This window comes from Onychomys torridus, chromosome 2, assembly GCF_903995425.1.
Source record: "Onychomys torridus chromosome 2, mOncTor1.1, whole genome shotgun sequence".
In the NCBI taxonomy this organism is placed as follows: Eukaryota; Metazoa; Chordata; class Mammalia; order Rodentia; family Cricetidae; genus Onychomys; species Onychomys torridus.
In genome coordinates this window covers 133,558,954-133,576,333 of record NC_050444.1, presented here as the reverse complement: position 1 = coordinate 133,576,333, position 17,380 = coordinate 133,558,954, and the positions used below count along the sequence as shown (strand labels likewise).

The 17,380-nt window shown below is 48.1% G+C and overlaps 1 protein-coding gene and 1 long non-coding RNA gene across 2 annotated transcripts; one reads left to right on the top strand and one right to left on the bottom strand.

The window, feature by feature from the left end:
* Positions 1-635: 635 nt before the first annotated feature.
* On the top strand, positions 636-6,910 carry LOC118578375. Its single transcript, XR_004944254.1, has 3 exons — positions 636-776; positions 5,976-6,247; positions 6,671-6,910. It is a non-coding gene; the product is annotated as an uncharacterized LOC118578375 (long non-coding RNA).
* A 2,170-nt stretch (positions 6,911-9,080) lies between these two features.
* Positions 9,081-15,876, bottom strand: LOC118578374 (L-amino-acid oxidase-like). The gene is made up of 7 exons (XM_036179272.1): positions 15,830-15,876; positions 13,852-14,066; positions 13,390-13,502; positions 12,420-12,621; positions 11,046-11,114; positions 10,685-10,821; positions 9,081-10,449 (listed from the first exon to the last, which is right to left on the bottom strand). The coding sequence occupies exons 1-7, from the start codon at positions 15,858-15,860 to the stop codon at positions 9,645-9,647; spliced, it is 1,572 nt and encodes a 523-aa protein (XP_036035165.1). The 5' UTR covers positions 15,861-15,876; the 3' UTR covers positions 9,081-9,644.
* Between the last annotated feature and the right edge of the window lie 1,504 nt (positions 15,877-17,380).

Here is a 17,380-nt window from a genome sequence, read left to right as displayed (position 1 = left end):
TGGTTCTCCGTGGACATTGTGACACTGTCTATGGTGAACTGGTCGACCTCAGAAACCCAATGGAGCTGGCTCCCTCAAGCCTTGGAGTAGCTCAGCTGATTTCCTTGGCTCTACCCTGGGATCCAGGGGAGATGCAGTCTGTATTGTGTGTCTGTTGCATTTATCTACCTATAATCCTTAGCACTGTTTCTTTGCTTATCTTTGGTGACCATTGGGGCTGCCTGTAACAGACCCCCAGATCTTAGCATACTGATGCCATTTTGGCAGCACCAGCCTGACCTTAGAACTCAGCACATAGATGCCAACACCTGCCAAAAAGGGAACAAAAGACTAATCCACCAAAGACCTAGATGTAGTTCTAGGATCTGGGAAAGTCCCTAACTGTCCTAACCTTGCTTTTTGGCTTCTGTAGTTTTGGTTTTTGCTAACTGTTCTTGCTAACTGAAGTGTGTCAGCCAGGAGGTGGATTTTGTGCATAAAAGACAAAGGACAATGAGGTTTGGGCTGCATGATTTGGGTAAGGTCCCCCTGTGACTGCCAGCCAGCAATACAGACTTTCTTTAATTGCTAGAGACTGAGATGCCAGGACACTGAGGGCCTTGGATTCCTTGGGCTGAGCACTGGGAACTGACAGTTCCTAGGGGGGTGCACACCCTGAGAAGTTCCAGGGCCCCAGGAACTCCTCTCATCTCTGCTTCTGTCAATCCAGAGGCTCTTGCCATCTCCACCCTAAATGGGGAACTACAGGAAATCCCCTGGATCTGTTCCCTCCAGAGGTGAGTCTGTTTATGGCATCTTCTGAATAGGACACTTAGGGAAGGCTGGATATACCCCTAATTCCAGTGTCTGGGATCCTGAGAGACATTACCAGATCTGCTGGTTTCAGTCTGTGTGGTGGCCACCCTAGTTGTCTTAATGGTTGTCTGTCTGAGTGTCTCAGTGTGTTTCAGCCAGTTCTTTGGTTGGAGAGACAAATCTAAAGTGGGAGGGGGAGGGAACAGTCTCCAGCCACCATTGAAGTGCATGACTTCAAGGAAGGTTTTACAGACTAGCACCAATATATTGATGGGTGGCTTTCTGTGATGTAAGACCCACAACTTGTGGTGGTATTGTGTTCCCTGAAATATTGTGCACCCACATAAACTTATCTGGGGTCAGAGACAGAACAGCCACAATATTAAACATAGAGGACAGGCAGTGGTAGCACATGCCTTTAATCCTAGCATTCCAGAGGCAGAAATCCATCTGTTCAAGGATACAGCCAAGCATAGTGACTCACACCTTTAATCCCAGAAAGTGAGCCTTTAATCCCAAGGAGTGATGGTGGAAAGCAGAAAGGTATATAAGGCATGAGGACCAGAAACTAGAAGCATTTGGCTGGTTAAGCATTTGGCTGGTTAAGCATTTGGCTGGTTAAGCATTTGGCTGGTTAAGCATCTGGCTGGTTATGCTTTTAGGCTTCTAGCAACAGTTCAGCTGAGAGCCATCCAGTCTGAGGAAACAGGATCAGCTGAGAAACTGTTGAGGTGAGAAAGCTGTGGCTTGTTCTGCTTCTCTGATCTTCCAGCATTCACCCCAATACTTGGCTCAGGTTTGATCTTATTAATAAGACTATCTAAGATTCCTGCTACAACACCCCTGGCCTAAGACCTGTGTCCTCTTGCTGGGGACCTGAATCCTTTTGGCTCATTCAGGTCAACCAGAGAAATCCCAAATCTCCTCCTGTTCTCTCAGCCACACTGGAGAAAATTTATTTTCTCCTTCCATATGCCCCAGTGGGGCCCCTGGTTGTGCCCAGGGTAGGGTAAATAGTCCCCCCATTATTGGTGAAATTATTATGGCCATTCCACGTAGTTAAAAGGGAGGTTTATTTAGTGGCGTAATTTACAAATGAATGGATAGTTAGGTTGCAGGGTCTGGGAAAGGTGTGTCGCAGTCCGGCAGTGTTCTCTGGAGAACTCTGCTCAGTCTACCTCCAGCGTCCAGGGTCCTGGAACCAAGAGAGCCCTGGCATCCAGAACTCGGGTCTTCAGCATCCTCTCTTAGCCCTGCCTTTTGGCGTGACCACGTGACCATTACTGAAGCCTCAATGGGGGTTGGAACTTCCAGGTCAAAGCTGGAATGGCTACCCAGTACATCTCCCCCTTTTGTCTAAATAAGAAGGTTCTAACCTAATACAAGACTATATACAAAGGGATGGTTATCAAATATTGTCCAGGAGTAATGAGGGATAATGACCTAGATAAGATGGAACTACAATCAATTCGAACAATATCAAGCAAGAAACTCATACTAAAATCCAGAGAAGTCTAGTGTGTGAGTAAATGGCATGTTACAAAGATCATTCCAAAAGGTGTCCTATCGTAAAGAACCTGAATCTAAGACTTAATATGTTCTATCTAAGATATTATATACATACTAAGTTGTAACTATAACTGCTAGTCTTTAATCTCATCAAAGACCTGAGAAGGAATATAATGGTACCTGAGAAATGGAAGATGGATGCAAGCAACTTTCGGGAATCTTGCAAGAGTAGACAGAGACAGCTGGCAGCCTGGACAGTCACCTAATGTTTTTCAGCATTGTTGGTGCATTCAAATTGGCTATAGGCCTCGAGTATCTGATAGACCATTGTCAGAAGGAATTGTGAAACACCATCTTACCCTGTCTTGGCAGAGTTCAGAAGTCCCTTTTCTTTGTGTCCCGCTTGTCCAGAAGGACAGCACTCATATTGTCAGCAGTTGAGGCAAGGTGACTGTCCAGGTTGCCAGCTGTCTCTGTCTACCTTGCAAGACTCCTGAAAGTTGCTTGCATCTTTCTCCCATTTCTCAGGTAATATTATATCCTTCTGAGGTCTTTGATGTAGTTGAAGACTAGAGTTATAATTTCCTCAGTTATGATAAAAGATAAGTTAGATATAAAACCTTAGACTCACAAATATAAGATAGATAGGATATCTTCATAATATTGTAACTGTAATTCTTGCTTGATAATTGTTTTGTTATATGTACTTTTACTATGTTAAAGTTAAAACCTTCCTTTTTTTAAAAAAGGGGAAGTGCTGTGGATGATTGATTGGCAAATAAAACACTGATTGGCCAGTAGCCAGGCAGGAAGAATAGGTGGGACTAACAAAGGGGAGAATTGAAAGAACAGGAAGGCAGGAGGGACACAACCAGTGGCCACCAGGACAAGAAAGATGTAAGGTATCAGTAGCCACAAACCACGTGGCAAAGTATGGATTAATAGAAATGGGCTAAATATAAGAGTAAGAGCTAGACAATGGCAGGCCTGAGCTAATGGCCAAGCAGTTTAAATAATATAAGTGTCTATGTGTTTATTTTATAAGTGGGCTGTTGGACTGACAGGGCTTGGTGGGGGCTGGAGAGAAGGTCTCCAGCTACACCCCAGCTTCCCTCTACCAACACTGTGAAGCTCTTCCTTCTGCTTGATCCTAGCTTCCTAGCTCTGACTGCTTTTCACTTGCTGTCCAGGTCCTTGTCTTTGCTCTGCTCCCTGGAATGGTACTGGACATGTGCATCTCGCCATTGTGCCCCTTGTCTTGACTCCAAGAGCATCTCTGTGGGTGGGTCACCCTTCTCTCTCCTTGTTTCATTTACTGGTTCTTTCTCTACACCCCTGCTTATGGCCCCTATCTAGGTCCCCATGTGGAGATGGGGAGGTACCTGGCCTCTCTGGAGCCTCTAGCCCTTCACAGTGTGGCCCCTCAATGCATCCACAAGGATCCTTCTGCTGTCCATCTTCTTGCCATCTGTGTGGTTGTAAGTGGAGTATGCACAGGGAAGGGGAAACAGTTCTGAGGCCCCACGCTCCCTTTGTTTCCTCCTATGCCCACTCCAGTAGACATCTGCACCAGGGAAGGAGGAGATAGTTCCTCCAGCTGTGCTGGGGTTGGTGGAAGAAGAAGTTTTTCCTACCTTGGGCTTCCTCTCCCCTCCTCACATGCATACATGCAGAGTGGCTGTAGTTATGGGGGTTCTGGGAGGAACTCCCCTGGACATAGGCAGCCCCCATCCACCTAAACGAGTTGCCTCCAAAGGGTCCAACACCTGGAGGTTCACCTCCATCCCCTTTTGGTTTATGTCTCCTTCTCAACCAGTGATATGTACAATTGGAAAACTCAGAATCCATTATTTTCTAGAGAACTTCAGGCTCTCATTAGTCGCCTGGAGACAGTCTTTTACACCCACCAGGCAAACTGGAATGATTGCCAAAAGCTCTTGGCCACCTCTTCATGGCCAAGGAGTGGGTCAGAATCCAGCTTGAGAATAGGAAAGCTGTCCTGGGGCTGGGCAGGGGATCCCTGCCCAAGTGCAGCCCAGAGAGTGGATATTCCCCTTTGCCCAACATGACTGGGACCCCAACACTGGCCAAGGTAAGGAGGCTCTGGATAGTTTTCACCAGACCCTTTTAGAAGGATTGAAGGCAGCTGCCAGCAAGCCTGCCAGTTTGTCTCTAGGATGAACGAGGTAATACAATAATCTCAAGGAGCACCTGCTGGTTCCTGGAGCACCTTTGTGAGGCTTATCCAGTGTTCACTCCTGTAGACCCAGACACACCAGAAAAACCAACAAGCAACCGATATTGTTTTTGTTGTGCATTCAGACCCAAATATTAGAAAGGAACTTCAGGGGGCTGGAGAGATGGCTCAGCTATTAAGAGCACTGGCTGGCCGGGCAGTGGTGGCGCACGCCTGTAATCCCAGCATTTGGGAGGCAGAGGCAGGTGGATCTCTGTGAGTTCGAGGCCAGCCTGGTCTACAAAGTGAGTTCCAGGACAGCCTCCAAAGCTACAGAGAAACTCTGTCTTGAAAAACAAAACAAAACAAAAGAGCACTGGCTGCTCTTTCAGAGGACCTGGGTTTAGTTCCCAGCACCACATGGCAGCTCACAGCTATCTGTAACTCCAGTTCTAGGGAATGCAACACCCCTACATAGACATGAATGCAGGCAAAACACTAATGCACATGCAATAAAAATTTTAAAAAAGAAACTTCAGAACTTAGAAGGGGTTGAGGGTATGAATAGGTCCCAATAATGGGAGATTGCTCAGAAGGCTCATACCATGACTCTCTCTGTAGGAGAAAAAAACCCCAAAAGATCTGCCCAAGCAGTAGTAAAAGATCCCAGAGGGGGAAGTCTGAAATACCTCAAAGTGGGAGAGAGAAGGACACCCTGTCCTATGTAAGTGACTGCAAAGGGGATCCTTGCCCAGGCACTGGGACCATGGAAGAGACCCTGGAGAAGGCCTACTCATCCAAAGGACTCTATCCTGTTTGTGCTGGTTGGGAGCTACCACCATGCTAGTAAAAGAAGCTGACAGACCAACTTTGGGTTAGGAACTGTTGTTCCTAACCACCCCACACTCTGTAGAGCACTCTTGAGGGAGACCCCAGAGAGATGAATGGGAGCAGTTTTACTCAAGATGGAATCAGATATGGCAGGCTGCAGTGTCACCTTGGACAGGACAGTATAGGCCCAGTCTCTCAGCTGAGGGACATCAGCACAAAGGGCTGAGCTCTTGGCATTAATCCAGGTGCTTTGTAGGGGGAAGGGCAAAGCCATCACTGGGTGCTCAGACAGTCAGTATGCATTTGCCATAGCCCATGTCCATAGTGCCCTCTATAGGGAGAGGGCACTCCTCACCATAGTCGGGAAGGAAATTAAAAATAAAGAGGAAATGCTGGTCCTACTAGAGGCTGCATGGCTGCCCAAAGAGGTAGCTGCTGTTTCCTGCTAAGGGCATCAAAAGGGGGGATCCCAGAAGGCCCAAGGAAACAAGGCAGCAGACTTAGCCACCCAGGAGGTGACCTTAGAATTAGTGGGGCCTCTCCAGATCTTGGTCACCTTGTCTGAACCTGAATTGCTCCAATGCCCAAATTATACACAGGAAGAGGCCAAATGTCAGGAAGGGAAGATGTGAAGCAGGACACTAACAAGTGGTGGTTCTTTCAGGATGGGAGACCCCAACTCCCTGCTGCTTTCAGAGATGAGTGCTCAACAAACTCTCCCAGGCCACTCACATGGAGGCACCAAAAACTGCTGACTTCCTCAGGCCCATGGATTACATCCCTCAACTAGACAATCTTGTCAAAGACATAGTGTCCTGATGTACCATTTGCACACAAGTGAACCCCAAAGAAGGAGAAAAAGCTCTGGAAGGAATTTATACCCAAGAAAGCACTTCTGGAGAACATCAGGAAGTGGAATTTACCCATGGTTCTCAGGTATAAGTATTTCTTAGTTGTCATGGATACCTTCTCTGGATGGATGGAAGCCTATCCCACCTGAATGAAGGCAGCCCCAGTGGTTACCAAGAAACTCTTCAAAGAGTTAATTTCTAGATTTGGGTTGCCCTTCTCCACGTGGTCCAGCCATGGCTTGGCCTTCATGGCCAACATTTCCCCAAATCTGGCAAAGGTCCTAAATGTTGATTGGAAACTAAACTCAGGGTAGGTAGAAAGGATGACTAGGACCTTAAAAGAGACTTTAACTAAATACATCCTTGAGACCAGCAAAAATTGGGCCAAATTCCTACCATATGCCTTTCTAAAGGTCCCTGTCACCCTATTGGAAATCATTTGGGAGGCCATCCCCTCCCTTCTTAAGCTATTCATAAGGCAGACATTACTAACCATCCCCTCCTTAAGTCCTTACAGGCCTGGAAACAGACCTAGAGGACTAACTATTCATCAGACAATTCAAGAGGCTGCACCTTTGCCCATATATGAGCCTGCCTACGAGTTCCAGCCTGGAGACCTTGTGTGAATAAAGAGAATCTCAACCCAGAGCCTGGAGCCAACATAGAAAGGCCTGTGCTCTGTGGTCCTCACCACCCCCACAGCACTGAAGGTCACTGGTCACTTCATGGATCCACCAGACCCAGCTGAAGGAGGCTACAGATGACAGATGGGTCATCATTACATTCTTTCCATGCCTGACATGGACCCTACAACTATGATTGTCCAATTTTATCTTCTTTGTTTCCCTGTGGGAAAGGCCTCAAACTCCCATAGGTCAGGACCTTGCATATGGGAATTAAGAAAGACCAGACAGGACTGGGGAGCTCACAGCCAATCTATCTACTGAGACCCAACCCATCTTACAAGTAGATTTCTGTAAACTATTACAACCAGAAGCTCCAGGGGGATGGTTCACTCACTTCTGGGGCTGTGGGTCCACTGGTGAAGAGAAGGAGTACTGATTTATCCAGTACTATGCCTGCCTCATGCCCCATCCCCCTCAGTTGCCAGAATCTAGGAGAATACTATTGAGCTCAGTGGAGTTGCAAAACCAAGTCCTCCTGGGGACACACTGATCCCTTTATAGTCCTAGAGAGAAAACCATCATCTCTTACCTGTGGCCACAGGCAATGCAATCTCATGTCCATAAAGGTTAGGGCCTGGCAGGAAGCCCATTATTGGGAAACTGGTAGAATCTGGGGCGTCAAGTTATACCTGAATGGTCCAAACCCAGGCAGCAGTTTACTATTCAAAAGAAACCTGTACCTAGGGTCTTCAGCCTGTTGGGCTGAACTAGCCTATGTTGGCACCCCCAAGATCTGACCCTCTCCAAGGCAGTAAACTCTCAACCTCCACTTTGCCCAGGAACTCCCTCAGTAACCATGAGGATAAAAGTCAAGGGACAGAAGAAGCCAGCCCCTTGGAGTTTGGTATCCTAAGTGGAGGGTACCAGTTTCTTAGCCATTCTCAGCCAGATATAGGTAGAGACTGCTGGCTATGCCTAGACCCCAAACCTCCATATGATGTTGGGATTGGAACTAATCAAACAACAAGCTGCACTTCCAACACTAACAGCTGTAAATGGGACCAGCCTAAGCTCACTGGGTGAACCTGCAAGGGAAGGGTGCCTGCTTAATGTCACCAAGATACTCCCTAGATAGTTTCCCTGTGTAGATCCCTGTAGCCAGGTACAGCAGCTTAACCCCAGGAATGGTGGTTGAGTGTGTTTCCAGGCCTCAGAGAGTACCTGGTTTGCTTGCTATAGCAGCCTAACCAAGTGTGCATCTTGTGATTATTTGCACTGGAGAAGAGCCCACCCTTTTGCGTCCTTGTGTACACAACACCACAGGCATTCGTCTGTAAGAAGAGGACAGAGCCCGCCCAGACCTAGACTCTGGGTCCTTACTACTAGTTTTGCAGTCTGGAGCCTAGTCGCTCTGTTCATCCTGGACTTCTGGACATAGGACTCCCCATCCCCCCAAAAAAACCCCAGTTTGATTTCTGTCCCCTGGAACTAACAATGTCCTGACTGTCTGTGACCATTGGGTATCCGAGAAGAGATGTCTAGATTTAACAGTGGGCGGCATTGTAGGAGAAGATGGGAGTTTTCTTTCCCTCTTCCTCCCTCCTATGTCATTGTGCTTGCCTCCTGGGTCCTCCCCAGTCTCTCAAATGAGGAGTGCTTGTGACTCAGTTTACCTTTCCTTTTACTTAGTTGATTCCCCCAAGACTCAGGAATAACTCTTGGTTTCTAAGACTTTGGAACAAAAATTGAGTCACATTTGGGAACTGATCTTTGACCACATGGGGAGGCTAGTGGAGGGGAGTTGATGTTCACTGTTTCATACTCTCTGTGTCTCTGCTTCTCAGCCAGGTGGTGCCAGGCATATGGGATGTTTAGTAAGGATTGGTAGGCTAAAGAAAATAGTGTGCATGTGCGCGCGTGCGCGCGCACACACACACACACACACACACACACACACACACACACACACACCCCACAGCATAAAATATGTGATCTCAGCCCTTAGGGCATCTCCTGGTCTGGTTGGGGATTCGAACTCAGTAAGGTCTTCAGCCCATTTGGCATTCTGGGTGGGGGAGAATTGTGACTCAGAGGAGAGAGGACCTTGGAGTTGGGGAAGGGCTGAGGGAGGATCTGAGGAAGGATGACTGAGGTTGATTTTGTAAAGACAGGTGGGTTTTAGTGAGGGGACAGTCGGAGAAGGAGTTGCAAAATGAGGATGGTGTCCCCTCAGGACTGTGTGTAGACTGTAGCTACAGGTAGGGTTTCTGGCTGGTGAAGCGGAGAGGGTCTCTCAGGGTGACCAGGATCCCACTAATGCTTAGGAAAAAACTAATTAAGAAGCCCTCCTTTTCCACCCACATTGGACCAAGATGAGAGGCCCTTGGCTCGGACACACTGCGATGGAGTTTGTGTGTATTGTGGGTGTGAGCACGTGTGTCAGCCTGCCATTCAATGTGCCACTACCTTGGGGTTTGTCTGCTTGTTTAGGGTCTTCTAGTTGGAGGTGACACAAGTCAGGTGCTGAAGCTTTTCTTCTTTGCTTGTTATTGTTTTGCAGCAGGAGACACTTTCTTTCAAGCTAAGGGCAGATTGTAGGACTCCCCAGCCTTGGCTCCCACCCATGCCTCCATGCACTCCAGCTCTGTTGTTTCCTATGGAGAGCTAGGCAGGGAGTGAGATAGGAAAGGGGTGATGTCTCTTGCCAGCTTCCCAGCTGGGATCCTGGTTGCAGACAAGTGACCAGTGGTGACCTCTGTCCTGGTTCTGCCGGCTTTCACCTTCCAGCCTACTCCGCCAGACTCCTACAGTCCGTTCTTTGGGGAAAAAACCACCCCAATTGTTGGTAAAGGGCGTCTAGAGAGGTACCTGTCCCTGAGTAGCCTCCTTGTTCACTATGGCCTGAATGTTCATGGCAGCCCGGATGCCAGACTTGATGGCAGTGTCTATCCAGCCATGGGGCAGGGAGGTGTGCTCTCCAGCAAAGTGGATGCGGCCCTCTGGCTGGAAGAGCTGCTCGGAATAGTCCACGGATTGGTAGGGTGTGAACTGAGCAAAGGCACCAATGGTGAAGGGGTCTAAAGACCAGTGCTTGACCACCGCTTTTGGACACATGCGCTTTAGCTCCTCCTTGGGTATGTGGTGCATTGCTGCCAGGTCGTCCAGGACAATATTCACCACCTGTTTGGGCTTCATGGCAGTCAAGAAGGAGGAATCATCTCCCAAAGTGTAAGAGGCCAGCAGGACACACTTGCCACTGGGCAGGCTGTGGCTAGGATAGTAAATGTGGCGTGCAGGCCGGTCTGTGACAGAGTTGCCTCCCCGGATGCCATCCTGTTCCCAGAAGCAATTGTTGCACACAAAACCCACCTTGGTAGCACTGATATAATGCACGGAGCGCAGGGCTTGTGTTTTATCTGGGGACAGGGGTGGCTGGAAGGTGATGAGGCGTGTGGCCTTGGCTGAGGCTGAGTTGATCACGTAGTCAGCAGTGAGTTGGTGCAGTGTGGAGGTGGGCCCATCTGTGCGGTACAAAACTTTCACCTTAGGCCCATCTCTCACCACAGTTTCTACTTTGGACTTCAAATGGATGGTGCCAGGCTTCAGGCTGGCATTAAAGCCATTGGGCAGTTGGTCAAAGCCACCGGTGATCTCTGAAAATCTACAGGGGTGGAGAGGGGGAGATGAGATGGGGAGACACCCCTAGTTCTGTGTGTCCCAGTACTGGCCATTTCTTTGGTCCCTGAACTCTTGTGTGGGATGTTTTATAAACATCACCTTCATGATACACAGCCCCATGTCAGGCAGGCATTGTTACCTGAGCACCCCTTACATAGTAAATACCCAATAAGCCAGTGCTGGGGACTGGGTTCTTCCTGGCCCCGAATCAGCCTTACTCATCATTTCTGGAGAAGAGGCTAGCAGTCCTTAGGGACTCCAGGAAGGACTTGTAGTACCCAGCATCCTCATTCATCACATCCCCGATCATCTTGATTGCGCCTTTGCTCAGCTTTCCTTCCTTCATCAGATAAGCCTGTGGAAGCAGGTACCATAGATGGAAGTGTGGGCTAGAGGGTGTGGTATGTAGGAAAGCTTTAGCAGGGGCCTGGGCCAGGCAAGGTTAGCTCCAGGCTTGAGGGAGGCAAAGGCTTTGGCAGTAGGAAGAGGGCATTCTGTCTGCAGGACACTGCCCCAGGGCCTTGGCTGAGCACAGAGCCTGTCACTCCCGCTCCATTCTGGGCCTCCTGTGTCACTTACCTTGGTGGAGTAAGAGTCGTAAAAGGACATCAGTTGGCTGCAGGTGGATGACTTCATATGCTCTTTGATCTGCAGAAGGGAGAAGAGATAGTAATCAAGCTGGGCCTCCAGGTGACCAGGACATCTAGGCTGCTGTAGACAAGGTCACAGGGTGACAGAAGCCTCACATGCCTTTAGATTAGAGTCAGGTTCTTTGGATGTCCTTGGGGAGGCTGGGAAATCCAGGAAAGGGCAGTTCCCAGAGCTCCTGGACGCTGCTCCTTCCCTTCATTTAAAGACAGTCATACTGTTGCTGAGACAGAGTCTCACATAGCTTAGGTTGGTTTCAAACTCACTGTATAGCTGAGGCTGCTCCTCAGTTCTAGATCCTCCTGCCTCCACCTCCCAAGTACTGGGATTGAAAGCTTGTACTACCACACCTGACCTGAAACAAAGGACCTGTTCAAGATGAAAATCTAAGGTGTATATTCAGTTTGTAGAACACTTGCTGTACAAGATTGAGGACTTGAGTGCTATCCCCAGCACCCACATGAAAGTAGGGTGTGTTGGAGCTGGAGAGACAGCTCAGTGGTTAAGAGCACTGGCTGTTCTTCTAGAGGACCCAGGTTCAATTCCCAGCACCCACATAGCAGTTTACAACTGTCTGTAACTCCAGTTCCAGGGGATCTGACAACTTCACACAGACTTACATGCAGGCAAAACACCAATGCACATCAAATTTTTTAAAAAATCAGGGTGTGGTATCACATGACTGTAATGCCAGAAGGAAGAAACAGTAGGATTCCTGGGGCTTGCTGGCCAGCCAGTCTAGCAGAATTAGTAAGCTCTTGGTTCAGTGAAAAATACTGCCTAAGATAAAATAAAATAAGGCAGAAAGCAATTGAAGAAGACAGCTGGTGTTGACCACTGGCTTCTACAACAGCTGATGTTGACCACTGGCTTCTACACAAATATGCATATGCACCCACATTTACCTAAACACACACACACACACACACACACACACACACACACACACACACATACACGAATAGGCACATACATACACACAAACACAGACACACAGACATCTTAAGATAAAGATCTTCACTGTCATCTAGGATGACTGATTCACTACCAAGGGCTGCCTCATCTAGTTGCCCCTTTCTTTACACTGCTGCCCACCAAGTCATGTTCCTTGGATTCCTCAAAGACAGAAGGGTTGAAGGTGGAGTTGAGGGTGGTGACATCATCAACAGATATTATAAGGCCAGTGGACCAATCATAAGAATGTTGGGTGGGATCAGGTGATCTGAATCCACATATTGATTTGTTGTATGACTTTAGGCACCTCCCCTTTCCTACTTGATCCCAGCTGGGAAAGGCAACAGGCACCTTAGTGATGGCTTGCTGGAAGAGGTATTGGGCGGTTTTGCTCTTCTCTGTGGAGTTCACGGGGTAACCCAAGATCTCTGGGTTAGCCTTGACTTCCCAGGTACGATAACGGTGTCCATTGAGTAGGTACCAGGTGTTGTTATTATTCTGGATGAACTTATTCAGCTTTAGACCAAACTTCTTGACATAGGCGCGGGTTAGCCTGGAGCAGAGACAGGCATCGTCACATTCTTGTTCCTTCTGGTCCTATATTAGAAACTATTTCTGGTGAAACCAGTATAAGCTTGTGCCTAGGAAACTCAAGGTAATTCTTGTTCAATTGAAATCTCATTTAATGTTGTGGGCATTGGCTCCCTGTCTCCCAAGGCTGTAGAAGGTGAGAAGTTCATTGAATTAAGATCCTCCCTTTATGAAATCCTAGCTAATAGGACTCAAAAGTATAGACAGATGTCCTTTGTTTCAGACAGCCTTTGAGATCCCGCCGTGCACTTCTAAGAACTTCAAGGCTATATTTAATGACTCCCACTTTGGGCTGGTGCAGTTGTTTATGTTTTTGTTGATCTGAGGGTGAGTGTGGGTTCAATTTATATTAAAGGCAAAAAGAAAAAAAAAGAAACATCTGTGGAGATAGGGTCTAGAACAAAGTTAGTGCTCAACAAATAATAGGTATTATTAATAGTAATGTGTTATAATTTCTCAGCGTATTTTGATGTAAGTGACAAATATGGAACTGCCCATGTTTACACTCTATAGTTTGATGAGCTGGCAACAATGATTGTAATGGTCAGTTTGGGTCTATCACTTCCTGTGACCACAGTCTTCCCTCTGAAGTGGGAATGGAGTATCAGCCCTGACTTACTGGGTTGGATCACATGACACAGTGAGTCTGAAGGATGGCATCAGGGTCCCCCCTGCCTTTTCCTCATCCCCACTCCACCCCTTTTTGCTCCTTCTCTTGTATAGGACTTACTTGTGGCTTTCCGGGATTCGCATGGGTCCTAGATCAAAGTACCAACCTTCCTCCTTGTTTCTGACTGTGACCACCCGACCTCCGATGTGGTGACTGGCCTCCAAGATGGTTACCTGGAGTTGAGAGAAGTGGCTGTCATTTTTAGGGAGTGCTGTCCTTTCTCCCCAAACCACTTCTCACCTCCAAATGGCCATAGGCTCTGGCCTGGAGGCCATGAGCAGGGAGGATATCCTCACTGGGGCTGTTTGCTCCCTGGGGTCCTGAGCGATTGAGGCCTTTGCCTTGGTAGCACGGATCTTCATTCTTGTCTCCATAAGAACACCAAGGGCGGTTAGCGATGACTAAGGGTTCGGAGACTGGGACATGCAGTTGTGCATCACCCCCTGTCGGGTCACTCACTCCTTTTCCACCCCAGGAAGCAAATTGGAAGCTGATGATCAAGGCCTTTCAAGACCTTCTTACCTTGTGACCAGCATCCTGTAGGGTCTTAGCTGCCACTAGGCCTGATATGCCAGCTCCCACTACCACCACATGCTTGGACAGTGGGGAGGTGTGAAGCCCATTCTGGGCTGTGAGAAGGAAGGTCTCATATTTAGGGTCCTGGAAACACTTGTCAAGGTCCTCGTGGAAGGCAAGGCAGCTGGAGATGGATAGCAGGATCCCCAAAATAAAGATTCCTGGGGGCAGAGAAAGCAAGGAGTGTTCTCTCTGGAGCCCAGGCTCTGGGACCTGTTTATCTAGGATGAGCTTGACTGTGGAAGCTGGCACAGGGCAGTCAGGTGAGAGCAGTGTCTGACAAGTGTGTGGCTTTAGATACAAGTATTTGGTATTATGTCTCTATGATGGCAATTGTGCTGTGCAGGGTATTGTGAACTGTAGTGTTATTTGTGTGATTAATGAGTGAATGTGAATACAGCTTGTACCTTGGAAGCTGGTGGGTGTGGGAAGTTCACAGCTGACTACACATGTGTCTGCTCCTGATGGAGAGTGTGCATGTGTGCTCACCTATGAGTGTGTAAAGGACTGTGGTCATGTATAACTGTCAGTTTGTGGGTGGGAGTGTGGCTGTGGTTTGCTCTCGCTTTGTATGACTGCATGGTTCATGACTATATGTGAAGGATGCTTTTGTGGGACAGTGTGGTTGTCTGAGTGTGTATGAATCTATGGAAAAGTGAGATGGACTGAGAACTGGAGTGTGAGATGGGCTGGATTTGACAGTGAGGAGGATGAGATGTGTGAGAAGGTGGGTGTATGTGAGGGTTCTCTGAGTGCATCTGGACAGTGAGGCTGTGTGGGGTAGAGAGTGAGTGAGAGGGAGAGAGGGGTGTGTGCATACTTGTGAAAAGATGTGTGTGTGTGTGTGTGTGTGTGTGTGTGTGTGTGTGTGATAGATTCAGTTCTCTGAGTGGGAGTGAGAAGTGACCTGTGACAAACAGGCAGTCCCTATGTTTTCTCCAGCCTCATCGATGTTTCTCCAAGCTCCCTGGGTATGTAATGTGATACCAAGATTAGAACTCATCACTCAGATAGCTAATGACTACCACATAACAAGTCTTGAGTGACTTAATTTTTTTTCACAGTTAGCTAGTCTTGTCTGACACAGAGGCTGTCTTCCATGTCACCTGCTCCTAAGTGGACCAGGCAAGGACTGGAACTCTGAGCTTCTCCCAGAAGCTGAGTTTCTGGCTGGTGAGAACCCCCTTAGTTTGGTCTTTGTGGTGTCAAGACAACTGGAGCTCCTCAAAGGAAGAGGATTTTTAGGGGCCAGACACGAAGGAGGTACGTTAGACCCTTCCCACTGCCAAGACAGCTTGCTGCTGGAACAACTCACCAGAAAAGAGGCGAGACATTGCCAAGCCCCAAGAAGAGACTCCTTAAACCTCAATCCCTCTTCCCACCCCACAGATCTATCTTAACATTCTTATCCAGTCTCTAGCCTGTATATTTTCCCCTGAGCTATCAGTATTTGTTTCTTGGTCCCTCTGTACTTTGCCTTGAGTGGATCCAACCCCCAGACTCCTCCTCCAGATCCCTCTCCTTTGAACTCATTTTCTTTCTTTCTTTTCTTTTCTTTTTCTTTTACTTTTTTGGTTTTTGAGACAGGATTTCTTTGTGTAGCTTTGCACCTGTCCTGGATCTTGCTCTGTAGACCAGGCTGGCCTTGAACTCACAGAGATCCTCCTGCCTCTGCCTCCCAGTGCTAGGATTAAAGACGTGCGTCACCACCGCCCGGCTTGAACTCATTTTCAACAGGTCCTGCTGAAGCCAAATCCCTGCCTCAGTCCTTACCCTCTTTAATGTGGTCCTCGGCTGAGATGTCCTCAGACCTATGCCCACCCCGTTGACCCATGTCCCTCTCCCATCCAGTACCTATGCCTGTTTCAGTGTCTAACGCTTCCTGGCTTGGTCTTTTCCAGACCTGGAGGAAGACTCCACTTACCATTCGTCTTGGCCATGGCTCTGAAACTCATGCTGAAGTCTGAGCAGCTCATCCTCTCTTTATGGAGGAGCCGTACCACTCTGGCAATATTTGGCTCTTATCCCACCAATCCGCCTCTGGCCTGATTGACTCAGCCAAGTAAGGCAGCCCTGCACTAAAGCCTGACCTGTCGGGTGAGATGGCAGTGATAACTGACTCCACCCTCCCTCATCTTCTTTATCCCACCTTCCCCCATGACAGTCTTGTCCCCTAGGAAAAGCCCCTTCTCCTAGCCCAGCCCTCCTGCTGCTAAGGAACAGAATGGGAATGGGAGCAGGTAGGCCACTCTAAACTTGCTGTGATCACCCTGGGAAGGGGTTAGACATCCAGTCTGTGAACTTCCAGGCCAAGCCAGAGCTCCTGATTGTCCCCACTGTCCCCATACAGAATGCCTCTACTGTTCCACTGTGACCCTTTGTTCTGATGTCTGTTTGGGAGAGGGATCTGGCCATGAGCTCCTGTGCAAGGATCATGCTCTTCTTGCCCAATCCCTCTAAGGGTCTAAGGTAGGTAGGCAGGTAGGCAGAAGTCTCTGGCCTGACCCATTTGTAGAGGAGAACATTTCCCTTCCCCTGGACCTCCAGGGCTTCCTTAGACACAGTGTACTTCTCTGGCAATGGAATTCCTTCCCATAACGAATGGAGCCAGGAGGTGTTCTGCCAAGATTAGCTTTTGTTCACAGACTGGCTGGCAAGGGAAATGAACAGAAACTCTGAACCCAACCAGCAGGATGGGGCTTGGGAGAGGACAGGAGTGGGGGGTGGGTAGGGCACACAATACCCAGGGCCCAAGCCTGGGATCCTGGCATCAGGAGTGGTGTGGGGGAAGGGCAGCAGCAGTAGAGTTGACAGATCTGGGTTTGAGTCCTGATGTGTCCTGCAGAGTTGTGTGTCTTGGGATACAGAGCTGATACGTTTCTGAGCTTGGCATTTCTGGTTTTCTTACTCAAGACACAGGCCAATAATACCTTCTTCCTAGGAATTTGATTTGAGGGTGTTTTTTATTTTTCATTTTTATATTTTTGTTTTTTAAGACAGAGTTTCTCCGTGTAACCTTGGCTATCCTGGAATTTGCTCTATAGACCAGGCTGGCCTCAAATTCAGGGACCCGCCTGTCTCTGTTTCCAGTGTGTTGGGATTAAAGGTGTGTGTCACCACCGCCCAGCATTTTTTTTTTTTAAAGAAGTATCTTGTATATATGAGGATGACTTTGAACTCCAAATCCTTCTGCCTCAGCTTCCTGATTGCTTGGATTACATCACCATATGTTTCATACTGTTTCAAGGCTGACCTGAGATGATGTGTAGTGTAGCTGTTTTCTTTAGGTTTGACGAGCATCACCATCTTGAAGCAGGGCAGGTACTGTGATTTGGGAAGACCTTGACCACAGGCAAGACAAAAGAATAATCAGACAATGCTAAGTCTAGGATAACCCAATTACCCTATCATAACCATATTATGCTGCTTTTATTCTATTGTAGCTATTAATACAGTTGTTAGCTAAGTCCAGGAT

What these genes read in the sequence shown, in the direction of transcription:
- LOC118578374 (XM_036179272.1), bottom strand. Translation starts at nt 15,860, where the DNA reads ATGAGTTTCAGAGCCATGGCCAAGACGAATG. An exon ending in CGAATCCCGGAAAGCCACAA is followed by an intron (nt 12,622 to 13,389) that starts GTAAGTCCTATA and finishes TCTCTGCTCCAG; the next exon opens with GCTAACCCGCGCCTATGTCA. An exon ending in ACGACTCTTACTCCACCAAG is followed by an intron (nt 10,822 to 11,045) that starts GTAAGTGACACA and finishes CTGCTTCCACAG; the next exon opens with GCTTATCTGATGAAGGAAGG.